The 25,000-nt window shown below is 46.0% G+C and overlaps 2 protein-coding genes across 2 annotated transcripts in view; one reads left to right on the forward strand and one right to left on the reverse strand.

Moving 5' to 3' along the window:
* LOC129848750 (probable E3 ubiquitin-protein ligase HERC1) overlaps positions 1-4,213 on the forward strand; it is a 28,081-nt gene extending 23,868 nt beyond the window's left edge. Inside the window, exons 6-7 of the mRNA XM_055915849.1 lie at positions 216-395; positions 3,253-4,213. Of these exons, the coding sequence (XP_055771824.1) occupies positions 216-395; positions 3,253-3,438 (366 nt within the window). The 3' untranslated portion in view covers positions 3,439-4,213. The remainder of the gene's footprint in view (positions 1-215; positions 396-3,252) is intronic.
* LOC129848751 (circadian-associated transcriptional repressor-like) lies at positions 4,200-23,964 on the reverse strand. Its single transcript, XM_055915850.1, has 3 exons — positions 22,691-23,964; positions 13,099-13,240; positions 4,200-11,534 (listed from the first exon to the last, which is right to left on the reverse strand). The coding sequence occupies exons 1-3, from the start codon at positions 22,738-22,740 to the stop codon at positions 11,028-11,030; spliced, it is 699 nt and encodes a 232-aa protein (XP_055771825.1). The 5' UTR covers positions 22,741-23,964; the 3' UTR covers positions 4,200-11,027.
* Between the last annotated feature and the right edge of the window lie 1,036 nt (positions 23,965-25,000).

The raw sequence follows: 25,000 nt of genomic DNA on the forward strand, positions 1-25,000 counted from the left end.
CTGTATTAATTACAGGTAGTGTGGTACCATGAGGTAATGGCTGTATTAATTCCAGGTTGTGTGGTACCATGAGGTAATGGCTGTATTAATTCCAGGTTGTGCGGTACCATGAGGTAATGGCTGTATTAATTCCAGGTAGTGTGGTACCGTGAGGTAATGGCTGTATTAATTCCAGGTTGTGCGGTACCATGAGGTAATGGTTGTATTAATTCCAGGTTGTGCGGTACCGTGAGGTAGAAGAGCATCACACTCAGGTCCAGTGGTTCTGGCAGACCCTAGAGGACTTCTCCAACGAGGAGAGGGTTCTGTTCATGCGCTTCGTCTCCGGACGGTCCAGGCTGCCCGCCAACACAGCTGACATCTCCCAGAGGTTCCAGATTATGAAGGTGGACAGGGTAAGACAAACACACACACACACACACACACACACACACACACACACACACACACACACACACACACACACACACACACACACACACACACTGGTGCGTTCCCCCAGTCTAAAGGCCAGTGTGCGTTCCCCCAGTCTACAGGCCAGTGTGCGTTCCCCCAGTCTAAAGACCAGTGTGCGTTCCCTGCGTTCCCCCAGTCTACAGACCAGTGTGCGTTCCCCCAGTCTACAGGCCAGTGTGCGTTCCCTGCGTTCCCCCAGTCTACAGGCCAGTGTGCGTTCCCCCAGTCTACAGGCCAGTGTGCGTTCCCTGCGTTCCCCCAGTCTACAGGCCAGTGTGCGTTCCCCCAGTCTACAGGCCAGTGTGCGTTCCCCCAGTCTAAAGGCCAGTGTGCGTTCCCCCAGTCTACAGGCCAGTGTGCGTTCCCTGCGTTCCCCCAGTCTACAGACCAGTGTGCGTTCCCCCAGTCTACAGGCCAGTGTGCGTTCCCTGCGTTCCCCCAGTCTACAGACCAGTGTGCGTTCCCTGCGTTCCCCCAGTCTACAGACCAGTGTGCGTTCCCCCAGTCTACAGGCCAGTGTGCGTTCCCTGCGTTCCCCCAGTCTACAGGCCAGTGTGCGTTCCCCCAGTCTACAGGCCAGTGTGCGTTCCCTGCGTTCCCCCAGTCTACAGGCCAGTGTGCGTTCCCCCAGTCTACAGGCCAGTGTGCGTTCCCTGCGTTCCCCCAGTCTACAGGCCAGTGTGCGTTCCCCCAGTCTACAGACCAGTGTGCGTTCCCCCAGTCTAAAGGCCAGTGTGCGTTCCGCCAGTCTACAGGCCAGTGTGCGTTCCCCCAGTCTACAGGCCAGTGTGCGTTCCCCCAGTCTACAGGCCAGTGTGCGTTCCCCCAGTCTAAAGGCCAGTGTGCGTTCCCCCAGTCTACAGGCCAGTGTGCGTTCCCTGCGTTCCCCCAGTCTACAGGCCAGTGTGCGTTCCCCCAGTCTACAGGCCAGTGTGCGTTCCCCCAGTCTACAGGCCAGTGTGCGTTCCCCCAGTCTAAAGACCAGTGTGCGTTCCCCCAGTCTAAAGACCAGTGTGCGTTCCCCCAGTCTAAAGACCAGTGTGCGTTCCCCCAGTCTAAAGGCCAGTGTGCGTTCCCCCAGTCTAAAGGCCAGTGTGCGTTCCCCCAGTCTAAAGGCCAGTGTGCGTTCCCCCAGTCTAAAGGCCAGTGTGAGTTCCCCCAGTCTAAAGGCCAGTGTGCGTTCCCCCAGTCTAAAGACCAGTGTGCGTTCCCCCAGTCTAAAGGCCAGTGTGCGTTCCCCCAGTCTACAGGCCAGTGTGCGTTCCCCCAGTCTACAGGCCAGTGTGCGTTCCCCCAGTCTAAAGGCCAGTGTGCGTTCCCCCAGTCTACAGGCCAGTGTGCGTTCCCCCAGTCTACAGGCCAGTGTGCGTTCCCTGCGTTCCCCCAGTCTACAGGCCAGTGTGCGTTCCCCCAGTCTACAGGCCAGTGTGCGTTCCCCCAGTCTACAGGCCAGTGTGCGTTCCCCCAGTCTAAAGGCCAGTGTGCGTTCCCCCAGTCTACAGGCCAGTGTGCGTTCCCCCAGTCTACAGGCCAGTGTGCGTTCCCCCAGTCTGCAGACCAGTGTGCGTTCCCCCAGTCTAAAGGCCAGTGTGCATTCCCCCAGTCTAAAGGCCAGTGTGCGTTCCCCCAGTCTACAGGCCAGTGTGCGTTCCCCCAGTCTAAAGGCCAGTGTGCGTTCCCCCAGTCTACAGGCCAGTGTGCGTTCCCCCAGTCTAAAGACCAGTGTGCGTTCCCCCAGTCTACAGGCCAGTGTGCGTTCCCCCAGTCTACAGACCAGTGTGCGTTCCCCCAGTCTAAAGGCCAGTGTGCGTTCCCCCAGTCTACAGGCCAGTGTGCATTCCCCCAGTCTACAGGCCAGTGTGCGTTCCCCCAGTCTAAAGGCCAGTGTGCATTCCCCCAGTCTACAGGCCAGTGTGCGTTCCCCCAGTCTAAAGGCCAGTGTGCATTCCCCCAGTCTACAGGCCAGTGTGCGTTCCCCCAGTCTAAAGGCCAGTGTGCATTCCCCCAGTCTACAGGCCAGTGTGCGTTCCCCCAGTCTACAGGCCAGTGTGCGTTCCCCCAGTCTACAGGCCAGTGTGCGTTCCCCCAGTCTAAAGGCCAGTGTGCGTTCCCCCAGTCTAAAGGCCAGTGTGCGTTCCTCCAGTCTAAAGGCCAGTGCATTTCTCTGCCAATAGAAGAACAGCTCAAAGACAGGACTACACACATTTAAATGGAGAGGATACATGCATTACAAGCAACAAGAGAATGTTGATGATGTATTGAACACCTCTCTCTCTCTGTTCTACCTCTTCTACCACCTCTTTGTCTCTGCCCCTCCCCCCTCTCTCTGTCTCTCTCTCTCTCTCTGTTCAAACCACCCCCCTCTCTCTTTCTCTCTATCTCTCTCTCTGTCTGTCTCCCTCACTCTGTTCCACCCTCTCTGTCTCTCTCTCCCCCCCTCTCTCTCTCTGTTCCTCCCCCCGCTCTCCCTATCTCTCTATCTCTCTCTCTCTCTCCCCCCCCCTCTCTCTCTCTCTGTTCCACCCTCTCTCCCCCCTCTCTCTCTCTCTCCCCCCCCTCTCTCTCTCTCTGTTCCACCCTCTCTCTCCCCCCCCTCTCTCTCTCTCTGTTCCACCCTCTCTGTCTCTCTCTCCCCCCCTCTCTCTCTCTGTTCCTCCCCCCGCTCTCCCTATCTCTCTATCTCTCTCTCTCTCTCTCCCCCCTCTCTCTCTCTCTCCCCCCCCCCCTCTCTCTCTCTGTTCCACCCTCTCTCTCCCCCCCCCTCTCCCCCCCCCCCACCCCCTCTCCCCCATACAGCCGTATGACAGCCTGCCGACCTCCCAGACGTGTTTCTTCCAGCTGCGCCTGCCTCCTTACTCCAGCCAGACGGTGATGGCAGAGAGACTACGCTACGCCATCAACAACTGTCGCTCCATCGACATGGACAACTACATGCTGTCACGCAACGTAGACAACGCCGAGGGCTCGGACACAGACTACTGACCAACCGCAGTCTACCCCCGGAGGCACCGTCAAAACAACACACTTTCACAGACCCTCACCACACACACACACCGAGACCCAGGAAAGACCTGGCCTGGATGGAATAAAGACTGTCCTCTCACAGACCCTCACCACACACACCGACACAGAGACCCAGGAAAGACCGGGCCTGAATGGAATAAAGACTGTCCTCTCACAGAGCGTCACACAGCAGAAACCCAGAAGGAAAAGTGCATCTCCTTGGTCCCGTCGTCAACGTACAGTAAGAACTCACAGAGTAGCAACAACAGAGAGCGTTAATGTAGCTGTACGGAAGGCCGGGTCACTTTTGAACACCTCATTATATTCCATGTTAACTCTACTACTCTCGACGCATAAGACATAATGGATGGATTTGATTCAATGTTTTTATTTTTCAACCTTGTGGTTTTATTAGTAAGTTGTTTTTTTTAAGCAATTAAAAAAAAAAAGAGAAGCAGTTCATTTGAGTTATTTTTAATATTATTTTGGTTCTTTTTTTCATCGCTTCATTTCTTTCAGGTTTTTTTTATTTTTAATGTTTATTTAGTCTTTGGGAAAATGTGTATAAGAGTATTCATTCACCCAAAGTGAAGAAGAAAAAATACAATATGTTGTACATTGTGTATAATGTTTCATTAGGAAAATGTTTTACATAAATATCCATATTTATTTTTGTTTTAATTTTTAAATTGCCGACGCCGCGGTTTCCTAAAGCAGCAAGAAGAAGAAACTCAATAAAATGCTTCAGAACGGACTTGTCAGTTTATTCTGTGATCAATAAGTGGGGTCTTGGAAGTGGTCGATTTTAGAAATTACAAACCATTAAACCAACATGAAATCAGAATATTAAAATTATAATACAAAACATTATGGAGAACACTTTGTTTCGCAGGGAAAAACAAATATCATCACATTTCTTTTTATTAAGTATAAAAATGTCACAAAAGGCCACCTTTTTAGGGAGGTAAAGTAAATAAACCTTGAACATTGTCCAAAACATATTTACACAAAGGAAAAACTCCTTCCCATGGAGTCAAAAGGGACAAAGGAAAAACTCCTTCCCATCGAGTCAGAAGGGACAAAGGAAAAACTCCTTCCCATCGAGTCAGAAGACATTGTTCAACAATGTGCATGTTGTTCACACATGAGCCAGTTTAGAATCAGATGTTGGTGTTCACACATGAGCCAGTTTAGAATCAGATGTTGGTGTTCACACATGAGCCAGTTTAGAATCAGATGTTGGTGTTCACACATGAGCCAGTTTAGAATCAGATGTTGGTGTTCACACATGAGCCAGTTTAGAATCAGATGTTGGTGTTCACACATGAGCCAGTTTAGAATCAGATGTTGGTGTTCACACATGAGCCAGTTTAGAATCAGATGTTGGTGTTTACATCACATGGTATCTAGTACCTGGTGTTAAGTCAGATTTTGTTGTTTACATCATCTAGTATCTGGTGTGAAGTCAGATATTGTTGTTTACATCACATGGTATCTAGTATCTGGTGTCAGCTATTGTTGTTTACATCACATGGTATCTAGTATCTGGTGTCAGATATTGTTGTTTACATCACATGGTATCTAGTATCTGGTGTCAGATATTGTTGTTTACATCACATGGTATCTGGTGTCAGATATTGTTGTTTACATCACATGGTATCTAGTATCTGGTGTCAGCTATTGTTGTTTACATCATATGGTATCTAGTATCTGGTGTCAGATATTGTTGTTTACATCACATGGTATCTAGTATCTGGTGTCAGATATTGTTGTTTACATCACATGGTATCTAGTATCTGGTGTCAGATATTGTTGTTTACATCACATGGTATCTAGTATCTGGTGTCAGATATTGTTGTTTACATCACATGGTATCTAGTATCTGGTGTCAGATATTGTTGTTTACATCACATGGTATCTAGTATCTGGTGTCAGAAATTGTTGTTTACATCACATGGTATCTAGTATCTGGTGTCAGATATTGTTGTTTACATCACATGGTATCTAGTATCTGGTGTCAGATATTGTTGTTTACATCACATGGTATCTAGTATCTGGTGTCAGATATTGTTGTTTACATCACATGGTATCTAGTATCTGGTGTCAGATATTGTTGTTTACATCACATGGTATCTAGTATCTGGTGTCAGATATTGTTGTTTACATCACATGGTATCTAGTATCTGGTGTCAGATATTGTTGTTTACATCACATGGTATCTAGTATCTGGTGTCAGATATTGTTGTTTACATCACATGGTATCTAGTATCTGGTGTCAGATATTGTTGTTTACATCACATGGTATCTAGTATCTGGTGTCAGATATTGTTGTTTACATCACATAGTATCTAGTATCTGGTGTCAGATATTGTTGTTTACATCACATGGTATCTGGTGTGAAGTCAGATATTGTTGTTTACATCACATGGTATCTAGTATCTGGTGTCAGATATTGTTGTTTACATCACATGGTATCTAGTATCTGGTGTCAACTATTGTTGTTTACATCACATGGTATCTAGTATCTGGTGTCAGATATTGTTGTTTACATCACATGGTATCTAGTATCTGGTGTCAGATATTGTTGTTTACATCACATAGTATCTAGTATCTGGTGTCAGATATTGTTGTTTACATCACATGGTATCTAGTATCTGGTGTCAGATATTGTTGTTTACATCACATGGTATCTAGTATCTGGTGTCAGCTATTGTTGTTTACATCATATGGTATCTAGTATCTGGTGTCAGATATTGTTGTTTACATCACATGGTATCTAGTATCTGGTGTCAGATATTGTTGTTTACATCACATGGTATCTGGTGTGAAGTCAGATATTTTTGTTTACATCACATGGTATCTAGTATCTGGTGTCAGCTATTGTTGTTTACATCACATGGTATCTAGTATCTGGTGTCAGATATTGTTGTTTACATCACATGGTATCTGGTGTCAGATATTGTTGTTTACATCACATGGTATCTGGTGTGAAGTCAGATATAGTTGTTTACATCACATGGTATCTGGTGTGAAGTCAGATATAGTTGTTTACATCACATGGTATCTAGTATCTGGTGTCAGATATTGTTGTTTACATCACATGGTATCTAGTATCTGGTGTCAGATATGGTTGTTTACATGGCAGCTGGTGTCAGATATTGTTGTTTACATGGTATCTGGTGTCAGATATTGTTGTTTACATCACATGGTATCTGGTGTCAGATATTGTTGTTTACATCACATGGTATCTGGTGTCAGATATTGTTGTTTACATCACATGGTATCTGGTGTCAGATATTGTTGTTTACATCACATGGTATCTAGTATCTGGTGTCAGATATTGTTGTTTACATCACATGGTATCTAGTATCTGGTGTCAGATATTGTTGTTTACATCACATGGTATCTAGTATCTGGTGTCAGATATTGTTGTTTACATCACATGGTATCTAGTATCTGGTGTCAGATATTGTTGTTTACATCACATGGTATCTGGTGTGAAGTCAGATATAGTTGTTTACATCACATGGTATCTGGTGTGAAGTCAGATATAGTTGTTTACATCACATGGTATCTAGTATCTGGTGTCAGATATTGTTGTTTACATCACATGGTATCTAGTATCTGGTGTCAGATATGGTTGTTTACATGGCAGCTGGTGTCAGATATTGTTGTTTACATGGTATCTGGTGTCAGATATTGTTGTTTACATCACATGGTATCTGGTGTCAGATATTGTTGTTTACATCACATGGTATCTGGTGTCAGATATTGTTGTTTACATCACATGGTATCTGGTGTCAGATATTGTTGTTTACATCACATGGTATCTGGTGTCAGATATTGTTGTTTACATCACATGGTATCTGGTGTCAGATATTGTTGTTTACATCACATGGTATCTGGTGTCAGATATTGTTGTTTACATCACATGGTATCTAGTATCTGGTGTCAGATATTGTTGTTTACATCACATGGTATCTAGTATCTGGTGTCAGATATTGTTGTTTACATCACATGGTATCTAGTATCTGGTGTCAGATATTGTTGTTTACATCACATGGTATCTAGTATCTGGTGTCAGATATTGTTGTTTACATCACATGGTATCTGGTGTGAAGTCAGATATAGTTGTTTACATCACATGGTATCTGGTGTGAAGTCAGATATAGTTGTTTACATCACATGGTATCTAGTATCTGGTGTCAGATATTGTTGTTTACATCACATGGTATCTAGTATCTGGTGTCAGATATGGTTGTTTACATGGCAGCTGGTGTCAGATATTGTTGTTTACATGGTATCTGGTGTCAGATATTGTTGTTTACATCACATGGTATCTGGTGTCAGATATTGTTGTTTACATCACATGGTATCTGGTGTCAGATATTGTTGTTTACATCACATGGTATCTGGTGTCAGATATTGTTGTTTACATCACATGGTATCTAGTATCTGGTGTCAGATATTGTTGTTTACATCACATGGTATCTAGTATCTGGTGTCAGATATTGTTGTTTACATCACATGGTATCTAGTATCTGGTGTCAGATATTGTTGTTTACATCACATGGTATCTAGTATCTGGTGTCAGATATTGTTGTTTACATCACATGGTATCTGGTGTCAGATATTGTTGTTTACATCACATGGTATCTGGTGTCAGATATTGTTGTTTACATCACATGTTATCTGGTGTCAGATATTGTTCACACATTGACTGCATTCCAAATGGCACCATTTGGGACCCAGCCATTATCTGGTGTGTAGAAGGATTGTCAGAGTTAATGGTTAACTGGATAGAACAGGAAATGACTGGTAGGAGGTAGTGGGGCTGTTGTATTGTCCCTCACACTGTAGCTCAGGCTCTCTATGGAAGACTGTCTCTCTATCTCTGTCTGTCTCTCTATCTCTGTCTGTCTCTCTATCTCTGTCTGTCTCTCTATCTCTGTCTGTCTCTCTATCTCTGTCTGTCTCTCTATCTCTGTCTGTCTCTCTCTATCTCTGTCTGTCTCTCTATCTCTCTCTCTCTGTCTCTCTCTATCTGTCTCTGTCTGTCTCTCTCTGTCTCTCTCTCTCTGTATCTCTCTCTCTCTCTCTCTCTCTCTGTCTCTCTCTATCTGTCTCTGTCTGTCTCTCTCTGTCTCTCTATCTCTCTCTCTCTCTGTATCTCTCTCTCTCTCGCTCTCCATCGCTCTCTTCTCTCTCTATCTTCATAGTCTGTCTCCTCTCTCTCTCTTCTCTCTCTATCTTCATAGTCTGTCTCCTCTCTCTCTCTTCTCTCTCTATCTTCATAGTCTGTCTCCTCTCTCTCTCTTCTCTCTCTATCTTCATAGTCTGTCTCCTCTCTCTCTCTTCTCTCTCTATCTTCATAGTCTGTCTCCTCTCTCTTCTCTCTCTATCTTCATAGTCTGTCTCTCTCTCTCTTCTCTCTCTATCTTCATAGTCTGTCTCCTCTCTCTCTCTTCTCTCTCTATCTTCATAGTCTGTCTCCTCTCTCTCTCTTCTCTCTCTATCTTCATAGTCTGTCTCCTCTCTCTCTCTTCTCTCTCTATCTTCATAGTCTGTCTCCTCTCTCTCTCTCGCTCAATTCAATTCAAGGGATTTTATTTGCATATGTTTCATATGTTAACATTGCCAAAGCAAGTCTGTCTCTCTCTGTGTCTCTCTCTCTTTCTCTGTTGTTATAGTCTGTCTGTCTCTGTGTCTCTCTCTCTTTCTCTGTTGTCATAGTCTGTCTGTCTCTCTCTCCATCTCTCTCTCTCCATCGCTCTCTCGCTCTCTCTCCATCGCTCTCTCTCCCTCGCACTCTCATTTTCTCCATCTCTCTCTCCATCTCTCTCTCTCTCCATCGCTCTCTCCTCCTCTCCGCCTCTTTCTCTCAGTTCACCACATTACAGCCCAAGTGAAATGCTTGACAGGCACTGTCCAGGTCTGTCTGTCTGTCTGTCTGTCTGTCTGTCTGGGACCTGATAAATCTTCTCTTGGTGTAGTTCAAGGTCTCCACAGTGACCCTTGGCGTGTCACACAGGAGGAGCAGGGAGTCGCGTCAGGGCCAAGCTGATAGGTGGAATGGCTGACGTCAGGTTGTCTCGTTGTTGTTGTTGATCCTATCTATGGTTCAACGTGGACATGATGTCAACATGAGGTCACGTTATTGTGTCAACTAAGAAAAACAAGTGGACTGAATGAAGGAAGAGTCCATCAGAAGCTGAGTGAGATGTTAGTTACCTTTCAATGTGATACTACTCTACCAGGGTGGATATCACGGGTCCATTTGGGATCTGATCACATTCTGTCAGCTGTCGGAATAACACGACCCCATATCCCAGTATTCCTGTTATTAGTCCTGCTTTTTAAGACCCTTCTTGTTCCCAGATGGGTAACCAGGCTATCCAGTTACAACCATTTATCAATCTGATCACCCTCAACTTCCTCAGGACAGATAAGTCCGACTCAACTCCCTCAGTCCAGATAAGTCCAACTCAACTTCCTCAGGCCAGATAAGTCCGACTCAACTCCCTCAGTCCAGATAAGTCCAACTCAACTTCCTCAGGCCAGATAAGTCCAACTCAACTCCCTCAGGCCAGATAAGTCCAACTCAACTTCCTCAGGCCAGATAAATCCGACTCAACTTCCTCAGGCCAGATAAGTCCAACTCAACTTCCTCAGGCCAGATAAGTCCAACTCAACTTCCTCAGGCCAGATAAGTCCAACTCAACTTCCTCAGGCCAGATAAGTCCAACTCAACTTCCTCAGTCCAGATAAGTCCAACTCAACTTCCTCAGGCCAGATAAGTCCAACTCAACTTCCTCAGTCCAGATAAGTCCAACTCAACTTCCTCAGTCCAGATAAGTCCAACTCAACTTCCTCAGTCCAGATAAGTCCAACTCAACTCCCTCAGTCCAGATAAGTCCAACTCAACTCCCTCAGGCCAGATAAGTCCAACTCAACTTCCTCAGGCCAGATAAGTCCAACTCAACTGCACCAAATTAAATGTCAACCAAGAGATGGGCTACTGCAAGTAAGGTACTGATGGAGACTGGGGTTTCTCTCCTTTACCCAACACCCTTTCTGTTTTACTCCTCTCTCTCTCTCTCTCTCTCTGTCCTCAAGATAACAAACAAAACCAAGGTTAGTTTTGTTTGTTATTCTGAGGGCAGACAGACTAAGCTTGGTTTTGTTTCTTAAATCTCCTCTTCTCCATGTCTCAGGGTCTTACTGCAGGTCTATAATATATCTCCTGTCCTCCATGTCTCAGTGTCTTACTGCAGGTCTATAGTATATCTCCTGTCCTCCATGTCTCAGTGTCTTACTGCAGGTCTATAGTATATCTCCTGTCCTCCATGTCTCAGTGTTTTACTGCAGCTAGTATGATCACATAATGGATCACATGACGCACAGCTCTTAAAGAGACAGCCACTGTCGCGCCCCGCTCAGACACCGACCTTTGCCCTCTGCTGTATTGGAGAGCCTGTTGTGGAAAGATACAGCTGTGCCTCTCCCGGGTCAACTCTGTACCCAGATCAGTCCTTATCTCCTCCATGGACCATGTCTGGGTCCAGCTGTTACGAGCGGCTGCTCTCCCCACCACCACGACCATCACCTCCCGTGTTTCTGGGTGCGATGATGCTCTCCTTGGACTGGAGCAGCCTCTCCAGGCAGGGCGAGCTGATCTTCCCCGACGGAGGCCCTTGTCGATGGGCTCGGGGTCTGACTCTGTAGGGGTGGGTCTGGAGGTGGGAGTCCACAGGGCTCACCTGGGGGTCGGTGCTGGAGGACACCGCGTCGTCTTGGGTCTGTTCCTGGTCGTCGGCTGGGCGGTTGGATCCCAGGGAGCAGCCGGTGGAGGGCCTGCCCAGGCCCGGTGGCTCTTGCTGGGCTGTCTCTGTCTCTGTCTTGGAGGAGCAGATGAGGGCAGTGTGGAGACATTTGAGATGAGTGGCAGAGGAGTAAGGGAAGGAGCCAGGTAGAGGTCCGTGGGAGGCTCGCAGGGCTGGGTGGTGATCACCCTCTGGGGGGGAGACGATGGGAGGAGAGGCTGGAGGGGGTGGGTGGGCTGGGGCATGGCACTGCTGTGAAGAGTCAGAATGGAATAGGTTAGTTTGTATCTCTTTGTCCACCATGAAGAATTGACTACAAAGAATAGTAGAACATCTTTCTTCCTTAAGAGGCATTATGACATCCTGGAATTCTGTCTCCTGCTTTCTGATGGGATTCTAGACTCCAGAGTTCTATCTAGTGATTACATCATAACTCTGTCGAACATCATCTGAGGGGGAGAGAACAGAACAAACAGAAACCAGTCGGTCTGGCACGAGAGGGGAACACGAGGAACCTTGTTTTTCCTCCTCTCCTACTTCTCAACCTCCTCCCTCTACTCCTCCTCCCTTCTCTCCTACTCCCTTCTCTCTTCCTCCCTTCTCTTCTCCTCCCTTCTCTCTTCCTCCCTTCTCTTCTTCTCCCTTCTCTCTTCCTCCCTTCTCTTCTCCTCCCTTCTCTCCTCTTCCCTTCTCTCCTCTTCCCTTCTCTCCTCTTCCCTTCTCTCCTCTTCCCTTCTCTCCTCTTCTCTCCTCTTCCCTTCTCTCCTCCTCCCTCTACTCCTCCTCCCTTCTCTCCTCCTCCTTCCTTCTCTCCTCCTCCCTTCTCTCCTCCTCCCTCTACTCCTCCTCCCTTCTCTCCTCTTCCCTTCTCTCCTCCTCCCTTCTCTCCTACTCCCTCTACTCCTCCTCCCTTCTCTTCTCCTCCTTCCTTCTCTCCTCCTCCCTTCTCTCCTCCTCCCTTCTCTCCTCCTCCCTCTACTCCTCCTCCTCCCTTCTCTCCTCCTCCCTTCTCTCCTCCTCCCTTCTCTCCTCCTCCCTTCTCTTCTCCTCCCTTCTCTACTCCGCCCTTATCTCCTACTCCCTTCTCTCCTCCGCCCTTATCTCCTACTCCCTTCTCTCCTCCTTCCTTCTTTCCTCCTTCCTTCTCTCCTCCTCCCTCTACGCCTCCTCCCTTCTCTCCTCCTCCCTCTACCCCTCTTCCCTTCTCTCCTCCTTCCTTCTCTCCTCTTCCCTTCTCTCCTCTTCCCTTCTCTCCTCCTCCCTTCTCTCCTCCTCCCTCCTCTTCCCTTCTCTCCTCCTTCCTTCTCTCCCCCTCCCTTCTCTCCTCCTCTTCCAGACCTCTACCTGTCCTCTAAGACATTCCTCTGTTGTTCTCAGTCCATTGTCTTATGGAAAATGACACCTCTATAATTCCTCTCCAATAGAGATAGATTGTAAAAACCTGCTCTGCCCTCTTCCTGCTATTCTCAGGATAATGGATATGTTGGGCTCCTCTCCTCCCTTCCTCTCCTCCCTTCCTCCCTTCCTCCCTCAACTCCTACCTGTAGGGTTGCGTTCCAGACTGCACTGAAAGTGGCTGCTCTCCTATGGTCCTACTAGCATAGCTACGGTCCTACTAGCATAGCTACCACATACACTAAGTCAGTGTTCTGGACATGCATTGTAAATGGAATGGTGGTGTTGATACATAACCAGTATCTCAGCTACAATGTAGCAGTGTTCTGGACTTGTACCATTCTAAGTGGTATGCTGGTGTGAGTATTGGAACAGAGTTCCCAGCAGTCTTTCATCAAACCTCCCTGTTAAAGAGCTTTACCTTGTGTCTCTTAGCTGGAGTGTGGTGCTCTTCCTGGCTGTCAGTGTGCTGGTCTGGGTCTGGGTCTCGGCGGGCTCGGACTTGAGGAAACCAGCTATGGAGCATCGCTTCCATCTTCAGGATGACACTGACGTAGCGCTCACTACAAACAGAACACAGAACATACCAGGATTTAGAACACAGACAAGAGAATAGAACACAGACAAGAGAAAATAACTGAGTTTAGAACACATAATAGAACAAGGTTTAGAACACAGAAAAGAGAATAGAACACAGAACAGAGAAAATAACTGCGTTTAGAACACATAATAGAACAAGGTTTAGAACCCAGAACACATAATAGAATAGGGTTTAGAACACAGAACACATAATAGAAAAGGGTTTAGAACACAGAACACATAATAGAACAGGGTTTAGAACACATAATAGAACAGGGTTTAGAACACATAATAGAACAGGGTTTAGAACACAGAACAGGGTTTAGAACACATAATAGAACATGGTTTAGAACACAGAACACATAATAGAACAGGGCTTAGAACACAGAACCGATAACATAACAGGGTTTAGAACACAGAACACATACTAGAACAGGGTTTAGAACACAGAACACATAATAGAACAGGGTTTAGAACACAGAACACATAATATAACAGGATTTAGAACACAGAACACATAATAGAACAGGGTTTAGAACACAGACCAGGGTTTAGAACACAGAACAGATAACATAACAGAGTTTAGAACACAGAACAGATAACATAACAGGGTTTAGAACACAGAACAGATAACATAACAGGGTTTAGAACACAGAACAGATAACATAACAGGGTTTAGAACACAGAACAGATAATAGAACAGGGTTTAGAACACAGAAACAGATAATAGAACAGGGTTTACAACACAGAACAGGGTTTAGAACACAGAACACATAATATAACAGAGTTTAGAAAACAGAACACATAATAGAACAGTTTAGAACACAGAACAGATAATAGAACAGGGTTTGGAATACAGAACAGATAATAGAACAGGGTTTGGAATACAGAACAGATAATAGAACAGGGTTTGGAATACAGAACAGATAATAGAACAGGGTTTGGAATACAGAACAGATAATAGAACAGGGTTTTTTTTTTAATACAGAACAGATAATAGAACAGGGTTTGGAATACAGAACAGATAATAGAACAGGGTTTGGAATACAGAACAGATAATAGAACAGGGTTTGGAATACAGAACAGATAATAGAACAGGGTTTGGAATACAGAACAGATAATAGAACAGGGTTTGGAATACAGAACAGATAATAGAACAGGGTTTGGAATACAGAACAGATAATAGAACAGGGTTTGGAATACAGAACAGATAATAGAACAGGGTTTGGAATACAGAACAGATAATAGAACAGGGTTTGGAATACAGAACAGATAATAGAACAGGGTTTGGAATACAGAACAGATAATAGAACAGGGTTTGGAATACAGAACAGATAATAGAACAGGGTTTGGAATACAGAACAGATAATAGAACAGTACAATTCAGTACAAAACAGAACAATTCACACACTTCTCCCTATATAGTGGTACTACTATAGACCAGAGCCCTATTCCCTATATAGTGGTCCTACTATAGACCAGAGCCCTATTCCCTATATATAGTGGTACTACTATAGACCAGAGCCCTATTCCCTATATAGTGGTACTACTATAGACCAGAGTCCTATTCCCTATATAGTGGTACTACTATAGACCAGAGTCCTATTCCCTATATAGTGGTACTACTATAGACCAGAGCCCTATTCCCTATATAGTGGTACTACTATAGACCAGAGCCCTATTCCCTATATAGTGGTACTACTATAGACCAGAGTCCTATTCCCTATATAGTGGTACTACTATAGACCAGAGCCCTATTCCCTATATAGTGGTACTACTATAGACCAGAGCCCTATTCCCTATATAGTGGTACTACTATAGTCCAGAGCCCTATTCCCTATATAGTGCACTATAGACCAGAGCCCTATTCCCTATATAGTGGTACTACTATAGACCAGAGCCCTATTCCCTATATAGTGGTACTACTATAGACCAGAGCCCTATTCCCTATATAGTGGTACTACTATAGACCAGAGCCCTATTCCCTATATAGTGGTACTACTATAGACCAGAGCCCTATTCCCTATATATAGTGGTACTACTATAGACCAGAGCCCTATTCCCTATATAGTGGTACTACTATAGACCAGAGCCCTATTCCCTATATAGTGGTACTACTATAGACCAGAGCCCTATATAGTGGTACTACTATAGACCAGAGCCCTATTCACTATATAGTGTACTACTATAGACCAGAGCCCTATTCACTATATAGTGTACTACTATAGACCAGAGCCCTATTCCCTATATAGTGGTACTACTATAGACCAGAGCCCTATTCCCTATATAGTGGTACTACTATAGACCAGATCCCTATTCCCTATATAGTGGTACTACTATAGACCAGAGCCCTATTCCCTATATAGTGGTACTACTATAGACCAGAGTCCTATTCCCTATATAGTGGTACTACTATAGACCAGAGCCCTATTCCCTATATAGTGGTACTACTATAGACCAGAGTCCTATTCCCTATATAGTGGTACTACTATACACCAGAGCCCTATTCCCTATATAGTGGTACTACTATAGACCAGAGCCCTATTCCCTATATAGTGGTACTACTATAGACCAGAGCCCTATTCCCTATATAGTGCTACTACTATAGACCAGAGCCCTATTCCCTATATAGTGGTACTACTATAGACCAGAGCCCTATTCCCTATATAGTGGTACTACTATAGACCAGAGCCCGATTCCCTATATAGTGCTACTACTATAGACCAGAGCCCTATTCCCTATATAGTGGTACTACTATAGACCAGAGCCCTATTCCCTATATAGTGGTACTACTATAGACCAGAGCCCTATTCCCTATATAGTGGTACTACGATAGACCAGAGTCCTATTCCCTATATAGTGGTACTACTATAGACCAGAGCCCTATTCCCTATATAGTGGGTCTACTATAGACCAGAGCCCTATTCCCTATATAGTGTACTACTATAGACCAGAGCCCTATTCCCTATATAGTGGTACTACTATAGACCAGAGCCCTATTCCCTATATAGTGGTACTACTATAGACCAGAGTCCTATTCCCTATATAGTGGTACTACTATAGACCAGAGTCCTATTCCCTATATAGTGGTACTACTATAGACCAGAGCCCTATTCCCTATATAGTGGTACTACTATAGACCAGAGCCCTATAGAACCCTATTCCCTATATAGTGGTACTACTATAGACCAGAGCCCTATTCCCTATATAGTGTACTACTATAGACCAGAGCCCTATTCCCTATATAGTGGTACTACAATAGACCAGAGCCCTATTCCCTATATAGTGTACTACTATAGACCAGAGCCCTATTCCCTATATAGTGCACTATAGACCAGAGCCCTATTCCCTATATAGTGGTACTACTATAGACCAGAGCCCTATTCCCTATATAGTGGTACTACTATAGACCAGAGCCCTATTCCCTATATAGTGGTACTACTATAGACCAGAGCCCTATTCCCTATATAGTGGTACTACTATAGACCAGAGCCCTATTCCCTATATATAGTGGTACTACTATACACCAGAGCCCTATTCCCTATATAGTGGTACTACTATAGACCAGAGCCCTATTCCCTATATTGTGGTACTACTATAGACCAGAGCCCTATATAGTGGTACTACTATAGACCAGAGCCCTATTCACTATATAGTGTACTACTATAGACCAGAGCCCTATTCACTATATAGTGTACTACTATAGACCAGAGCCCTATATAGTGGTACTACTATAGACCAGAGCCCTATTCACTATATAGTGTACTACTATAGACCAGAGCCCTATTCCCTATATAGTGGTACTACTATAGACCAGAGCCCTATTCCCTATATAGTGGTACTACTATAGACCAGAGCCCTATTCCCTATATAGTGGTACTACTATAGACCAGAGTCCTATTCCCTATATAGTGGTACTACTATAGACCAGAGTCCTATTCCCTATATAGTGGTACTACTATAGACCAGATCCCTATTCCCTATATAGTGGTACTACTATAGACCAGAGCCCTATATAGTGGTACTACTATAGACCAGAGCCCTATATAGTGGTACTACTATAGACCAGAGCCCTATTCACTATATAGTGTACTACTATAGACCAGAGCCCTATTCACTATATAGTGGTACTACTATAGACCAGAGCCCTATATAGTGGTACTACTATAGACCAGAGCCCTATTCACTATATAGTGTACTACTATAGACCAGAGCCCTATTCACTATATAGTGTACTACTATAGACCAGAGTCCTATTCACTATATAGTGTACTACTATAGACCAGAGCCCTATTCACTATATAGTTGTACTACTATAGACCAGAGTCCTATTCCCTATATAGTGGTACTACTATAGACCAGAGCCCTATTCCCTATATAGTGGTACTACTATAGACCAGAGCCCTATTCCCTATATAGTGGTACTACTATAGACCAGAGTCCTATTCCCTATATAGTGGTACTACTATAGACCAGAGCCCTATTCACTATATAGTGTACTACTATAGACCAGAGCCCTATTCCCTATATAGTGGTACTACTATAGACCAGAGCCCTATTCCCTATATAGTGGTACTACTATAGACCAGAGCCCTATTCCCTATATAGTGGTACTACTATAGACCAGAGCCCTATTCCCTATATAGTGGTACTACTATACACCAGAGCCCTATTCCCTATATAGTGGTACTACTATAGACCAGAGCCCTATTCCCTATATAGTGGTACTACTATAGACCAGAGCCCGATTCCCTATATAGTGCTACTACTATAGACCAGAGCCCTATTCCCTATATAGTGGTACTACTATAGACCAGAGCCCTATTCCCTATATAGTGGTACTACTATAGACCAGAGCCCTATTCCCTATATAGTGGTACTACGATAGACCAGAGTCCTATTCCCTATATAGTGGTACTACTATAGACCAGAGCCCTATTCCCTATATAGTGGGTCTACTATAGACCAGAGCCCTATTCCCTATATAGTGTACTACTATAGACCAGAGCCCTATTCCCTATATAGTGGTACTACTATAGACCAGAGCCCTATTCCCTATATAGTGGTACTACTATAGACCAGAGTCCTATTCCCTATATAGTGGTACTACTATAGACCAGAGTCCTATTCCCTATATAGTGGTACTACTATAGACCAGAGCCCTATTCCCTATATAGTGGTACTACTATAGACCAGAGCCCTATAGAACCCTATTCCCTATATAGTTGTACTACTATAGACCAGAGCCCTATTCCCTATATAGTGGTACTACTATAGACCAGAGTCCTATTCCCTATATAGTGGTACTACTATAGACCAGAGCCCTATTCCCTATATAGTGGGTCTACTATAGACCAGAGCCCTATTCCCTATATAGTGTACTACTATAGACCAGAGCCCTATTCCCTATATAGTGGTACTACTATAGACCAGAGCCCTATTCCCTATATAGTGGTACTACTATAGACCAGAGTCCTATTCCCTATATAGTGCACTACTATAGACCAGAGCCCTATTCCCTATATATTGGTACTACTATAGACCAGAGCCCTATTCCCTATATAGTGGTACTACTATAGACCAGAGTCCTATAGAACCCTATTCCCTATATAGTGGTACTACTATAGACCAGAGTCCTATTCCCTATATAGTGGTACTACTATAGACCAGAGCCCTATTCCCTATATAGTGGTACTACTATAGACCAGAGCCCTATAGAACCCTATTCCCTATATAGTGGTACTACTATAGACCAGAGCCCTATAGAACCCTATTCCCTATATAGTGGTACTACTATAGACCAGAGCCCTATTCCCTATATAGTGGTACTACTATAGACCAGAGTCCTATTCCCTATATAGTGGTACTACGATAGACCAGAGCCCTATTCCCTATATAGTGGTACTACGATAGACCAGAGCCCTATACCCTATATAGTGGTACTACTATAGACCAGAGCCCTATTCCCTATATAGTGTACTACTATAGACCAGAGCCATATTCCCTATATAGTGCACTACTTTTGTCCAGGGTGCCATTTGGGAGACAGACAGAGAGTTGGTGATGCCATAAAGGTCAGTGAATAAATGGTTCAGCATATTGTCATGTCTGCGTTCCAACCCTCCACGGATCTTATCTGTACAGTACGTTCTGTCTCTGCCCTGGGCATGTTTACCTCGACAGGAGAAATGTGACGTGATGCTGCCTGCTTGAGTGTCTGAGCAGCTCTGCTGCTGTACAGTCAGTCACACACGCTGGGCGCTCCTGTCCACACGTGGCAGCGAGGGAGGGAGGGAGCGAGGGAGGGTGCGAGGGAGGGAGCGAGGGAGGGAGGGAGGGAGGGAGCGAGGGAGGGTGCGAGGGAGGGAGCGAGGGAGGGTGCGAGGGAGGGAGCGAGGGAGGGTGCGAGGGAGGGAGCGAGGGAGGGCCGCTGGTCCTTCCATTCACCGCTATAAATAGCCAGTAAGCCCCAAGGCCGTTCTACTGCCTATCTATCGCCCCGTCGTGGCCTCGCTCAGTGTGTATGTGTGTGTGTGTGTGTGTGTGTGTGTGTGTGTGTGTGTGTGTGTGTGTGTGTGTGTGTGTGTGTGTGTGTGTGTGTGTGTGTGTGTGTGTGTGTGTGTGTGTGTGTGTGTGTGTGTGTGTGTGTGTGTGTGTGTGTGTGTGTGTGTGTGTGTGTGTGTGCGCTGCTGCTTTAAGCAGCCAGTGGGATTTAACACTGTTTCACCAACACCCTCCTCTCTATCTCTTTCGTCTTTCCTATTCATCCTTTTCCTCCCCCCTCCTCCTCTCCCCTTCCCTCCTCCTCCCCTTCCCTCCCCTCTCCTCTCATCTTCTGCCTCCCCTTCCCTCCTCTTCCTCTCATCTTCTGCCTCCCCTTCCCTCCTCCTCCTCCTCTCCTCTTCCCCGTCCTCTCTGTAGTGGGTTCAGATTATTCCGGGTTCCAGAATGAGAAGTCACCTGCTGTGAGCTGCTCTACATGTGGTCTGATTCCTCCTCACACACATACAGATTACACCCCTGTCTAAATGTGGTCTGATTCCTCCTCACACACATACAGACTACACCCCTGTCTAAATGTGGTCTGATTCCTCCTCACACACATACAGATTACACCCCTGTCTAAATGTGGTCTGATTCCTCCTCACACACATACAGACTACACCCCTGTCTAAATGTGGTCTGATTCCTCCTCACACACATACAGATTACACCCCTGTCTAAATGTGGTCTGATTCCTCCTCACACACATACAGATTACACCCCTGTCTAAATGTGGTCTGATTCCTCCTCACACACATACAGACTACACCCCTGTCTAAATGTGGTCTGATTCCTCCTCACACACATACAGATTACACCCCTGTCTACATGTGGTCTGATTCCTCCTCACACACATACAGATTACACCCATGTCTAAATGTGGTCTGATTCCTCCTCACACACATACAGATTACACCCCTGTCCACATAGCAGTGAGTTAAAGTCCCGTTAGCATCACATACAGATTACACCCCTGTATAACAGTGGGTTAAAGTCCCGTTAGCATCACATACAGATTACACCCCTGTATAACAGTGGGTTAAAGTCCCGTTAGCCTCACATACAGATTACACCCCTGTCCACATAACAGTGTGTTAAAGTCCCGTTAGCATCACATACAGATTACACCCCTGTCCACATAACAGTGGGTTAAAGTCCCGTTAGCATCACATACAGATTACACCCCTGTATAACAGTGTGTTAAAGTCCCGTTAGCATCACATACAGATTACACCCCTGTCCACATAGCAGTGGGTTAAAGTCCCGTTAGCATCACATACAGATTACACCCCTGTATAACAGTGGGTTAAAGTCCTGTTAGCCTCACATACAGATTACACCCCTGTCCACATAACAGTGGGTTAAAGTCCCGTTAGCATCACATACAGATTACACCCCTGTATAACAGTGAGTTAAAGTCCCGTTAGCCTCACATACAGATTACACCCCTGTCCACATAACAGTGTGTTAAAGTCCCGTTAGCATCACATACAGATTACACCCCTGTCCACATAACAGTGTGTTAAAGTCCCGTTAGCCTCATGTGTGTTAATAGTTCATGGTGACTCCACCACAGGTACCAGAGAACAGACAGGAACTACTGCAGGGAGGGAGAGGAGAACAGACAGGAACTACTGTAGGGAGGGAGAGGAGAACAGACAGGAACTACTGCAGGGAGGGAGAGGAGAACAGACAGGAACTACTGCAGGGAGGGAGAGGAGAACAGACAGGAACTACTGCAGGGAGGGAGAGGAGAACAGACAGGAACTACTGTAGGGAGGGAGAGGAGAACAGACAGGAACTTCTGTAGGGAGGGAGAGGAGGACAGACAAGAACTACTGTAGGGAGGGAGAGGAGAACAGACAGGAACTACTGTAGGGAGGGAGAGGAGAACAGACAGGAACTACTGCAGGGAGGGAGAGGAGAACAGACAGGAACTACTGCAGGGAGGGAGAGGAGAACAGACAGGAACTACTGTAGGGAGGGAGAGGAGAACAGACAGGAACTACTGCAGGGAGGGAGAGGAGAACAGACAGGAACTACTGTAGGGAGGGAGAGGAGAACAGACAGGAACTTCTGTAGGGAGGGAGAGGAGGACAGACAAGAACTACTGTAGGGAGGGAGAGGAGGACAGACAGGAACTACTGTAGGGAGGGAGAGGAGAACAGACAGGAACTACTGTAGGGAGGGAGAGGAGAACAGACAGGAACTACTGTAGGGAGGGAGAGGAGAACAGACAGGAACTACTGCAGGGAGGGAGAGGAGAACAGACAGGAACTTCTGTAGGGAGGGAGAGGAGGACAGACAAGAACTACTGTAGGGAGGGAGAGGAGGACAGACAGGAACTACTGTAGGGAGGGAGAGGAGGACAGACAGGAACTACTGCAGGGAGGGAGAGGAGAACAGACAGGAACTACTGTAGGGAGGGAGAGGAGAACAGACAGGAACTACTGTAGGGAGGGAGAGGAGAACAGACAGGAACTACTGTAGGGAGGGAGAGGAGGACAGACAGGAACTACTGCAGGGAGGGAGAGGAGAACAGACAGGAACTACTGCAGGGAGGGAGAGGAGAACAGACAGAAACTTCTGTAGGGAGGGAAAGGAGGACAGACAGGAACTACTGTAGGGAGGGAGAGGAGGACAGACAGGAACTACTGCAGGGAGGGAGAGGAGGACAGACAGGAACTACTGTAGGGAGGGAGAGGAGGACAGCCAGGAACTACTGCAGGGAGGGAGAGGAGGACGGACAGGAACTACTGCAGGGAGGGAGAGGAGGACAGACAGGAGAACAGAACTAATGTGGTCTGGCTGTAGTCTCCGGCCTCTAGTTATTGTTCCGTGTGGTGAGAGTTGGGGACAGAGACGGAGAGAGGAGGAGAGGGGATATTTACCCCATGTTTGGGTTCTGGAGGACTCCCGTTATTCTCTGGATCCGGTCCATAGCAACGCTCTCCTGGAAACTGCTAAGACCTGGGAGACAGACGGACAGACGGACAGACAGAGAACAGTTATCATGAGCGAGGCCACAAGAGAGAGAATATGAGTTTGAAAGAACTGTTGGTTTTGTCAGTTACCTATTTAGAAGTAAAGCGATAAGGAAACGAGACAGACAGTGAGTCTGTTCCAACTCAGTTCTTAAAGAACTGTTGCTTTTGTCAGTTACTTATTTAAAATATCAGTCCTTGGTTCAAAACAAGAGGTTGAGAAACCCTGGTGTAACTGACACCACCTCCTCATCTGATCCACTAACAATATCTACCAAACCCTGGTGTAACTGTGACCTCCTCATCTGATCCACTAACAATATCTACCAAACCCTGGTGTAACTGTGACCTCCTCATCTGATCCACTAACAATATCTACCAAACCCTGGTGTAACTGTGACCTCCTCATCTGTAGCTCTACAATATCTACCAAACCTGGCCCACACAGCTCTACAACAGACACTCTGGTAGCTCTACAATATCTACCAAACCTGGCCCACGCAGCTCTACAACAGACACACTGTAGCTCTACAATATCTACCAAACCTGGCCTACGCAGCTCTACAACAGACACTCTGTAGCTCTACAATATCTCCCAAACCTGGCCTACGCAGCTCTACAACAGACACTCTGTAGCTCTACAATATCTACCAAACCTGGCCCACGCAGCTCTACAACAGACACTCTGGTAGCTCTACAATATCTACCAAACCTGGCCCACACAGCTCTACAACAGACACTCTGTAGCTCTACAATATCTACCAAACCTGGCCCACACAGCTCTACAACAGACACTCTGGTAGCTCTACAATATCTACCAAACCTGGCCCACGCAGCTCTACAACAGACACTCTGTAGCTCTACAATATCTACCAAACCTGGCCCACGCAGCTCTACAACAGACACTCTGTAGCTCTACAATATCTACCAAACCTGGCCTACGCAGCTCTACAACAGACACTCTGTAGCTCTACAATATCTACCAAACCTGGCCCACGCAGCTCTACAACAGACACTCTGTAGCTCTACAATATCTACCAAACCTGGCCCACGCAGCTCTACAACAGACACTCTGTAGCTCTACAATATCTACCAAACCTGGCCTACGCAGCTCTACAACAGACACTCTGTAGCTCTACAATATCTACCAAACCTGGCCTACGCAGCTCTACAACAGACACTCTGTAGCTCTACAATATCTACCAAATCTGGCCCACGCAGCTCTACAACAGACACTCTGTAGCTCTACAATATCTACCAAACCTGGCCTACGCAGCTCTACAACAGACACTCTGTAGCTCTACAATATCTACCAAACCTGGCCTACGCAGCTCTACAACAGACACTCTGTAGCTCTACAATATCTACCAAACCTGGCCTACGCAGCTCTACAACAGACACTCTGTAGCTCTACAATATCTACCAAACCTGGCCCACGCAGCTCTACAACAGACACTCTGTAGCTCTACAATATCTACCAAACCTGGCCCACGCAGCTCTACAACAGACACTCTGTAGCTCTACAATATCTACCAAACCTGGCCCTCACAGCTCTACAACAGACACTCTGTAGCTCTACAATATCTACTAAACCTGGCCCTCACAGCTCTACAACAGACACTCTGTAGCTCTACAATATCTACCAAACCTGGCCCACACAGCGCTACAACAGACACTCTGTAGCTCTACAATATCTCCCAAACCTGGCCCACGCAGCTCTACAACAGACACTCTGTAGCTCTACAATATCTACCAAACCTGGCCTACGCAGCTCTACAACAGACACTCTGTAGCTCTACAATATCTACCAAACCTGGCCCACGCAGCTCTACAACAGACACTCTGTAGCTCTACAATATCTACCAAACCTGGCCCACGCAGCTCTACAACAGACACTCTGTAGCTCTACAATATCTACCAAACCTGGCCCACGCAGCTCTACAACAGACACTCTGTAGCTCTACAATATCTACCAAACCTGTGTAACTGTGACCTCCTCATCTGTAGCTCTACAATATCTACCAAACCTGGCCCACGCAGCTCTACAACAGACACTCTGTAGCTCTACAATATCTACCAAACCTGGCCCACGCAGCTCTACAACAGACACACTGTAGCTCTACAATATCTCCCAAACCTGGCCCACGCAGCTCTACAACAGACACTCTGTAGCTCTACAATATCTACCAAACCTGGCCCACGCAGCTCTACAACAGA

Source organism: Salvelinus fontinalis, unplaced genomic scaffold (genome assembly GCF_029448725.1).
Source record: "Salvelinus fontinalis isolate EN_2023a unplaced genomic scaffold, ASM2944872v1 scaffold_1151, whole genome shotgun sequence".
Classification (NCBI taxonomy): Eukaryota; Metazoa; Chordata; class Actinopteri; order Salmoniformes; family Salmonidae; genus Salvelinus; species Salvelinus fontinalis.